This window comes from Nicotiana tabacum, chromosome 6, assembly GCF_000715075.1.
Source record: "Nicotiana tabacum cultivar K326 chromosome 6, ASM71507v2, whole genome shotgun sequence".
NCBI lineage: Eukaryota > Viridiplantae > Streptophyta > Magnoliopsida > Solanales > Solanaceae > Nicotiana > Nicotiana tabacum.
This window is the reverse complement of record NC_134085.1, coordinates 175,708,616-175,718,320: the sequence shown is the minus strand read 5'-3', so window position 1 is coordinate 175,718,320 and position 9,705 is coordinate 175,708,616. Positions and strand designations below refer to the sequence as shown.

At 37.6% G+C, this 9,705-nt stretch overlaps 1 protein-coding gene and 1 non-coding gene across 2 annotated transcripts; both read right to left on the bottom strand.

Annotated features, from left to right (window-relative positions):
* Nucleotides 1–1,873: 1,873 nt before the first annotated feature.
* On the bottom strand, nt 1,874–1,955 carry TRNAS-GCU (transfer RNA serine (anticodon GCU)). Its single transcript has one exon. It is a non-coding gene; the product is annotated as a tRNA-Ser (tRNA).
* A 2,639-nt stretch (nt 1,956–4,594) lies between these two features.
* LOC107778065 (uncharacterized) lies at nt 4,595–5,873 on the bottom strand. The gene is made up of 2 exons (XM_016598246.2): nt 4,980–5,873; nt 4,595–4,869 (listed from the first exon to the last, which is right to left on the bottom strand). The coding sequence occupies exons 1-2, from the start codon at nt 5,712–5,714 to the stop codon at nt 4,708–4,710; spliced, it is 897 nt and encodes a 298-aa protein (XP_016453732.1). The 5' UTR covers nt 5,715–5,873; the 3' UTR covers nt 4,595–4,707.
* Nucleotides 5,874–9,705: the final 3,832 nt, after the last annotated feature.

Sequence of the window (9,705 nt, the reverse complement as noted above, 5' to 3'; positions counted from 1 at the left end):
CTCTGTCGGTGGCAACGCCGGAGTTCGACTTGTCGATGCGTTGGCAGTCATCATCGGAGCAGCTTGATTTCCGTCATTCGCCATTTTTACTGTAAAAATGACACAAACAAACGTTTAATAAACGTTTAAAACTGGAGTAAAAAATCACGTAGATTTTAATCTCCAACAAAACACCACGAAGGCTTTACTCTCCAAATGGGAGTACACAAAACCACAAAGGTTTTAAGTTTCCAGAATAATAAAAGTAACACAAATACAAAAATTATTAAATTTTTAAATTCCTTAAGCTTGTTGTTGTTGTTTCCTGTATAGTACTTCTTATCTGGTATAAATATGGAATGATGGAAGATCAAGTTTTAACTTTTCCACTCTTAGATATATATTATCCTCTTTATCAGCTACCTACAGCAGTAACATACGTAAATATAAATGATATAACTGAAACAAAAATTAATTCGAGCCCACTGAATTCACAGTGTTTCCTTAAGGAATTTAATCCCCTCCTAGTACCCAAGGTTATGGATTATTTCCTCCCAGGATAGAACGAATTACACACTGGTGTAGCGGTACTTCAAACCCCAGTATTTTAGCGAATGCAAAGTTCGGCAGCAAATCATACTTACAGTTGCTTTGTTTGTAGATTTAAAACAATGCAGAACAAGGGAGGAGAACTCAGAAGTCGAATGAAAATTCTGAGAGGAAGGAATGCAATGTATAGCCGATGTTGAATTCTTACTGAAGAGGATATCAGATTGCAATTCGTTTTTCCAGTGTATACACAGTGTATACAGAGTGTAGTTTGAGTGTATACAGAGTGTATATCAATTGTATACTGAGTGTTTCGAGTGTTTTTTTCCGGTGTGTTCTTCTTTCTATACAACTTTTGCTCTATTTATAGCAGTCATGTGAGAGAAATTCGCCCCCTCCATGGTGGAACAAGCATTAGGATATCATGGAGGAAGCACTTACATGGTGGAATGAACATTTGCTTGGTGGGAGGAGCACTTGACCATGGTGGGAGGTGCACTAGGCATCTTGTTGCTTTCTTGGTGCAACATAATACACGGATTAGAAAACATCCATTACAAACACGGATTATATCACGTTAATATTCACTATTAACAAATAAATTCGGTCCAAATAATTAATCAATCGATCATTTGATCAAATCCGAATCCAAATCCAAATCTCATTTCCCATTCACTCTCATTTTAAGACTATTTCATCTTAAACAAAAACTCAATAATCCAAAACTCAACACAAGGTTTACTAAACGAAAACATTCACTAAATTCCTGAACGCTAAAGCAAGTAAGAAAGTCAATAATCAAGCAAAATGATCAGAAAAAAATAAAGTAGTTTAAATTAGGGAGAATAATGCTTTCAGTTGTCTCAGTCTTGATGTAAATATTTGTATATTCTAAATTACTATTAGCACTAAGCATTATAAACAGCTTTCGATGACATTGAATCTGCAGGGTCACAAAACGTTAAAAGTAGTCCATGTCTCTTTTTTAACTCTGTCAAGTCACTTTCTCATTTTTAATCGAACTCTTCCTTTTTCGTAACTGTGGGATTATTATGTTAAAAAAATATTTTTCATGAATAAAATACCCTCTGAATAAATTTTCGAACTATTATAAAAAAAAATGTAATCATTTTATTGTCTAACAAAAAAATTTACTCACTAATCAAACTGGAAAAATAAGTGAGAAAACATACTATTCTAATTAACAATTTAGCGCCACGCTGCCATGTTAGGACGAATTCAGTAGGAAAACATTTATCTCCCAGACTTGTTATTCACATTTATTTTTCTTTTCTTATTTAATTTGTCTGTAGCTTCTTCAACAGAGGACAAAAAATAATATGCACGTCGCCTGAGAGATTCGAACTCTCGCGGGGAAACCCCATGTACTTAGCAGGCACACGCCTTAACCACTCGGCCAAAGCGACGTTGTTGCCTCTACACGCCAAATAACTTTATTTGAAGCTGAACTAAGCACTCATACCAAAAAGTAGCGATCAATAGCATCAATAAATGATACACTACCTCTTTGCACAAAAGGCCTTTGCATTTTTTGGATCAAATCTGGCGACAATTCTCCACTCATGTCTTCAAACTAAGAACATCCCCGCAATCCATTCTACATAGTGCTCCTCATCAGATCGCTATTGAAATTGCTGCAACAACCTAGTGAAATCCCACTAATGGGGTCTGGGGAGGGTAGTGAGTATGCAGACCTTATTCCTACCCCGAAGGGATAGAGAGGCTGTTTCCGAAAGACCCTCGGCTCAAGAGAACAAAAGACAAATGTAGACAATATTAGTATCACTACAAAAATCATAAGAAAGTCATAACAAAAATAAGAACAACATGAAATACAAAAGAAAGATGTAAAGCAAAACCGATAGCTAGTAAATAGGTCATGCACTGAAAAATAGGAAGACACAACATTGCACTAGCTATCTTAGGCAAAAACCCTACCAGACTAGTCTCACAGCGGTATTAGTAAGGCAAGACTCAACTACCTCCTAACCTACAACCTTAATGCTCGACCTCCACAACTTCCTATCAAATGTCATGTCCTCGAAAATCTGAAGCCTCGTCATATCATGTCTGATCACCTCTCCCCAATACTTCTTAGGCCGTCCTCTACCTCTTCTCGTTCCCTCCACAACTAGTCGTTCACACCTCCTTACTGAAGTATCTGGGCTTCTCCTCTGAACATGCCCGAACCACCTGAGTCTCGCTTCCCGCATCTTGTCATCAATGGGAGCTACATACACCATCGCTACTGAAATTGGTTAACATAAAAAATTCCAAATGCTTCTCTAGTCAAATGTGCTGGTCGATTTCTTTTTCTTCTACTTGATGTATTCTAGGCTTAGGAAAAATAGATTGTTTGTAATCATATTACATTAAAGCATAATAACAACTGATATTCTTTGTACTATAAATACTGTAGCGTTGGAGACGTACTGCTTGGTTGCATCATAGGAAATTGAATTTCTTTGCTAAATTGGTAGTCTGTTCAAAACATATCCATTTCAATCAAGTCCATGCTTGTATCATTTGTCAAACATCACGTGACAGATTATAAGTCATGGCCTGAAAATCAACAACTAGTTACTACTCTAACAAAATCCAAAGAAAACTCAACTTTATCTCATTTCTATTGACATCAGATCAGTTTTCGACCGCTTTAGCCTCTCAAGTTTTTGCTCTAGTTCGATACATATTTTCTTTTGTTCTTTTTTCTTTCTTTTACTATTTGCAAAGAGTTGTACTAGTGAAACCTTGGTGTAATAGTACACTGGTTAAGTTGGAGTTGCTAGAAATAACGTGTTTGTTTCTATTCCAATGAGAATTTTGCTTTGGGCCAAGCATTGGACTTCAGGAAATGGTGAGGGTATGTGCTCCGCAAAAGCCCATTTGGAATAAGGAAACAGACATAACAGTGTTTAGAAGAGTGAACTTTCTCAGTTTATGCAAACGATTGTAAAACTACTACAAACTGAAACGGCATTTCTCTAATGATGTTTGGTTGATTCCACTACTTTTCAGTCCAAACGCATTTGTTCTCATAGTTGAAAACTGAGTTTGGTAACTCATTTTTTAAAGTTTTTGGCATGTTTGCTCCCTACCTTAGTTACCTTTTATTTGCAATTTATTTCTTTAAGTATCATAACATAGCCCATTGAACTGGCAAAGGAGCAGTAAGTACACTGATACTCCAATATAATTTTCCAAGGCTGATGCAAGAACAAGATCAGACAGAACGGATTGCACTAATGTAAAATCCAAAAGCTATCACAATCCCTTGTATAATTCCAATTTTAAGTAACACAGAACACACTAAACCAAGAACAAAACAAGAAGAGAATAGAAAAATGATTTCTCTCTCTGGCTTGATGAATTATTGAATTCCAGTACAGTACCGAAATAATCGATTGGCGGTTTGAACACGCAAAGGGCATTACCACTCCATTGGTAAGTGATAACTTTTTCAGCATTAACAAGATAATACGTATGAAAATTAAAGTCAGTAGACTGTGCACTAAAGTCAGTGGAACACTGCTCCTCAATTTCATCATCAGTCTTTCAAATCATAAAATGGAGACATCCCTATTCTTTCTAGTACTCCACTTGGTAACACTGTAGAGGAAAATAGACACTGTAGAGGAAAATAGGCAAAAATCCATAGAACAACTCTTGTCCTCTTTACTTCCCAAGTTCAAACAGTCTTTGTTGCTTAGATTCTCCGAAAATATATATGGGTGCGTATGTGAAGCATGTGACACGGACGCGGGTATGTGAAGCATGTGACACGGACGCGGGTACGACAACTATTTTGAAGAGTATGTGCAACATAGCAAAGAGCTATATGCATCTGAACCGTTGATGGTCCACTTCAATCACTCCATGGACACCACCATTAAATACTTTATCAACTTTCCAAGATGTAACAGTGTACAATTTGTTTCACAGTATTCCAATGATCAATACACTCCCTCATTGGAGGGTTTTTAAGGGCACGGTTAAAGGGATTGGGGTGCTGAGAAAAGGGTCTTGTGACACTATTGAACTGTGAGCAGAACTACCATTGTTTTGATAATCAAAGCTAATGTACAAAACTACAAAGACAGATAACAAACTTCTTTCCAAAAATTTCCCTATACTAAAATGGATTTCACCTCAAAGATATCAGCTTGATTCTGCTTTTTGTACAGTAGTCTTGAACAGGAGTACATATAGCTTGTGATCCATGGAGAAATATATGAAACCACCTACTGAATGTGTGACAAATGAGCCAAAACTGGTCCCTACAATACAGTGCCAAGCTGGTCCATATACCCCATCAAACTCCTGAAAATCAAGAAAACACAATTATACAAAATAATTCAATTCACTAAAAGCTCAAATATCAAAAATCACCAACAATGCATAATCATTAAAACTTTTTCCCAAGTGTTTACCTTTTTAAGGGAAAATCCAAGTGATTTAGAGGAGAACTTTTCCAAGCTATCATGAGCTTTTCTTGCAAAATCCACAGCATGAATCTGCATAAAAGGTGGCATATCCACGGACACAACTTTCACACCACTGCAAGAAAAGAAATTAGCTAACTCAGTCTGTGAACAGCTGAATGATTTCCTCCTTCCACCATTTATGGACAAAGAAAAAGATGGCCTTTTGGTAATTTTATCAACCCCTTGTTGAAACCCTTTCAACTGGTCACTATCTTGGCTCTTGGATAACAAAGCTAATGCCTTTTTAACATCCACCTCTTTCTTTTCCTTGTGGGGTATTTTCTTGACTTCAGCTTTTTCATGCAAAACAATTGCTTTGTCAATATCCTTAACAGAGTTATGTTTTTCTCCCTCGGCCACATATCTACTCCCGTGTAAACTCTTTGACTTAGTCAAAGCAGAACATGAGGAATCAAAAACAGAGGAAGTAGCAGCAGCTAGAGTTTTGGCCTGTAAATGAGTGTCAACAGGAGGATGTCTATGCCCCCCAGATGAGCTTTTTGAGGTAGATTTGAGGATCTTGTGATTTGCATAGAGCTTGGAAAAGTGAGTTGAGATGTTTTGAACAGTGGGGGAGGGGAGGGTGGTGGGATCTGGTGGGTGGTGGGGTTTGGAGTTGGTGGTGGAAATGGTGGCGGAGAAAGGGGTAGGTTTAGGTTGCTTTTTGAGGGTGGGATCCATGGGAAACTCAAGTGTTTGGAGGGTCTGCAGCTGCTTAGGTCTTATTTTGCAGATAAAGAGAAATGAAAGAAAAAAGAGGAAAATAAAAAAGGGAGGAGAAAATAGAAATAGTGTAATTTAGTGGGGAGGAAATGTAGGGGTGGGGGTCACAAGTTCACTGGATTGGGACCTCTGAGAGTTGAGCTATAAGAGATCTGGTTTGGTTTTCCACTAAAGTGCTAAAACGCGCCGCTTGCGGAGAAAAATAAGGCATATTAGGCACATTGACCCTCGCTGTTTGATGTACCCTCTTTGGACTGTTTCTTTGGCAAAATTAAATTACTATATTTACAAACAAAAAGTGATGAAACACCATATATTTTCTCCATTTAATAAATTGAGGAAAAGTGGGTAATTGTAGTTTCTTTCTTTCGTTCAACTGTCAGCTAGTTGTATGGTGGGAAAACAATGTACCTTGATGAGGTAAAGTGGCCACAAATGCATCCAAAAGTTTAGCCTAGCAAATAACGAAGTGAATTAAGTGATTTCTCTTCATTTATGTCTTGCTAATACACAAAGTTATCAGGTATCTCACCGGCGCACTTGAACTGATCCAACCACCCCCATTATTTTTAAATAAAAAAAGAGTGGGTATTGTGAGCGTTACTGTGTTAAAACAAAAATCAGAAAACAAAACTATTAGAAGAATAAAGAAATCTAGAAAACAATAAAGAATCAGAAATATTCCGAGTCCACAATTTTCTTGTGCGTCCTTAAGGAATTTTAACGCCCTCACACGTTGCCAAGGTAATGGATTAAATCCTCCCAGGATAAAACAGAATAAACCTTCCTGCAACAGTGACAATACAAACTACAGGATACCAACGAACTCAAAGAACGGAGCAAAATCACACTTACGAATTTGAGAGAGAGGAACTGCGAATTAGGATGCAGTGTATTCAGAAAGAAAGAAGTTCTGGAGTGTTTTTCGTGTAGAAAATGGAGCCTTGCCTAAGAATTTATAGGCAATTATCAGAAGAGGTGTTTGAAAAAAGTGCCTTTTCAGAAGAATACGCTGCCTGCCGCGGTTCTACCGCGACCGCGGCATAACCGCGGTCAAATAGGCTCTCTGAATCTGCCTGCCGCGGTTCCACCGCGACCGCGGAAGAACCGCGGTCAGATAGGCTCTCTGAATCTTCTGCAAGATTCTGGCGTATTTTTAGCAGTGACTTGGCATTTAATTAATTATTAAATAATTAAATAAATTTTGTCCAAAAAATAATCTTATCGATCATTTGACAAATCCAAAGCCAAAGCCAAAGCCAAAACCAAAGCCGAGCCGAGCGAGCGAGCGACGACGACGGCGCGAGGGTTCATTCTCTTCAACTCCTTTTAAGAGCTTTAAGAAGTGATTCTATATATAAGCACACAAATGTGGTTGTCCCTCACCAATGAGAGACACAGTGCAAGACAAAAGTTCATTTCTTCAAAATTTTCATTTTCCTTCCATTTTATTTCCTTCCATTTCCAATTCACACTTCTTCTACTTTAAAGCCCAATGGCTTAAAGTCCAACAATCCCCCACATGAATGGGAATGGCTGTATCAAGAAAGATCATAGATGAAAGCTATGTGATTTTGCAAGTAAGGATTAATTGCATCTAGATAAGTAGGTTTCCCTTTGAACTTTCCGTAGTTAACATATGTCGGATATACTCGGTCAATAGGTAGATTTGATATCTTTTAACCGTCGAACTTTAGTGTATACCTATACAACCATATGTCACACAACCAACCCTTAACCGTCTTCTGGTTCTCATTGTTGTGTTCGTTTTAGCCATAAACACTGCCTGGTCTCATAAGTGCGTAGAAAATTGGCCTTACAGAATTCTTCTTGAAGCGGCTTACACTTCACACTTACGTAGGTGATTCCTAAACGTGTAATCCTTTAGATTGACACTATTTGATAGATACCTCATCAAACTTTGGTAATCATTAAAGAACGTGTAAAGTTCTATCCTTGTTACTGAACATTGTCTTCATCACGAGAATGGACCAAAGATTTTATTTTGACAATGTTGAACCGGTCAATCACAACTTTGTTTGAGCTCCTTGAACCTAGATCTCGGAACATCTAAGATTCTATGTAGAGTTACCGCCATGTTGACTTGTCCTCGGCCATAGTCCCATTCCCTTAGATGATTTCTCAACTCCCTCTCTAGTTAAACCTTTTGTAAGCGGATTCGCCACATTATCCTTTGATTTTACATAATCAATAGTGATAATTCCACTAGAAAGTAGTTGTCTAACGGTGTTATGTCTTCGTCGTATATGACGAGACTTTCCATTGTACATAACGCTCCCTGCTCGTCCTATGGCAGCCTCACTATCACAATGTATGCAAATAGGAGCCAAAGGCTTTGGCCAGAACGGAATGTCTTCTAAGAAATTTCGAAGCCATTCACCTTCTTCACCGGCTTTATCCAAAGCTATAAACTCTGATTCCATTGTAGAACGATCGATACACGTCTGTTTGGAAGATTTCCAAGATACTGCTCCTCCACCAATAGTAAAAACATATCCACTTGTAGACTTTGTTTCTGTTGAGCCGGTTATCCAATTTGCATCACTATATCCTTCGATAACCGCAGGATATTTATTGTAGTGCAAGGCGTAGTCTTGGGTATATTCCAAGTATCCCAGAACTTGTTTCATTGCCACCCAGTGATGTTTGTTGGGATTACTTGTGAATCGACTAAGTTTACTTATTGCACAAGCTATATCAGGTCATGTACAGTTCATGATGTACATTAAGCTTCCCAACACACGAGCATACTCCAATTGAGACGTACTTTCACCTTTATTCTTTATAAGATGATGGTTTAAGTCAATTGGAGTTCTTGCACTTCTAAATTCCAAGTGTTTGAATTTTTCCAGTACCATTTTCACGTAATGTGACTGAGACAAAGCTAGACCTTGAGGAGTCCTCTGGATTTTAATTCCTAGAATTACATCGGCAACTCCTAAGTCTTTCATATCAAACTTACTAGCAAGCATACGTTTAGTAGCTTGAATGTCGGCAATGTCTTTGTTCATTATTAGCATATCATCAACATATAAGCAAACAATGACTATATGATTTGGAACGTTCTTAATGTAAACACATTTATCACATTCATTAATCTTAAAACCATTTGACAATATTGTTTGGTCAAATTTCGCATGCCATTGCTTGGGTGTTTGTTTTAGTCCATAAAGGGACTTGACAAGTCTACACACCTTCTTTTCTTTTCCCGGAACAACAAACCCTTCAGGTTGGTTCATGTAAATTTCTTCCTCAAGATCACCATTTAAGAATGTTGTTTTTGCATCCATTTGATGGATTTGAAGACCATACAAGGCGGCTAACGCTATTAGCATCCGAATGGATGTAATTCTTGTTACCGGTGAGTATGTGTCAAAATAGTCAAGACCTTCTCATTGTCTAAATCCTTTGACAATAAGTCTTGCCTTGTATTTGTCAATAGTACCATCGTCCTTCATTTTCTTCTTGAAAATCCATTTAGAACCCAACGTTTTGTTACCTGGAGGAAGATCAACCAATTCCCAGGTATGGTTGCTCAATATGGATTCTATTTCACTATTGACAGCTTCTTTCCAATATTGTACTTCTGAGGAAGACATTGCTTCCTTAAAGGTACGAGGCTCATTTTCTAACAGAAAAGTCAGAAAATCTGGACCGAATAAAGTAGATATCCTTTGACGTTTACTTCTTCTTAGATTTTTTTCATTAGGCATACCATCTGTTATTTCCTCCCGAGGTCGTTTTGACTTTTGGCAGGTCACTTCACTTTGCTTTTTTTGCGGATAAATAGTTTCAAAGAATTCAGCATTATCTGATTCTATTATCGTATTAATGTGTGTAAGCACGTGATTTTTGCCCTATGAGAGAATTACTCCCAAAAAATTCAAAATAAAACAATTTTCCTTTGTGTGGAATTTTGAGAATTTTT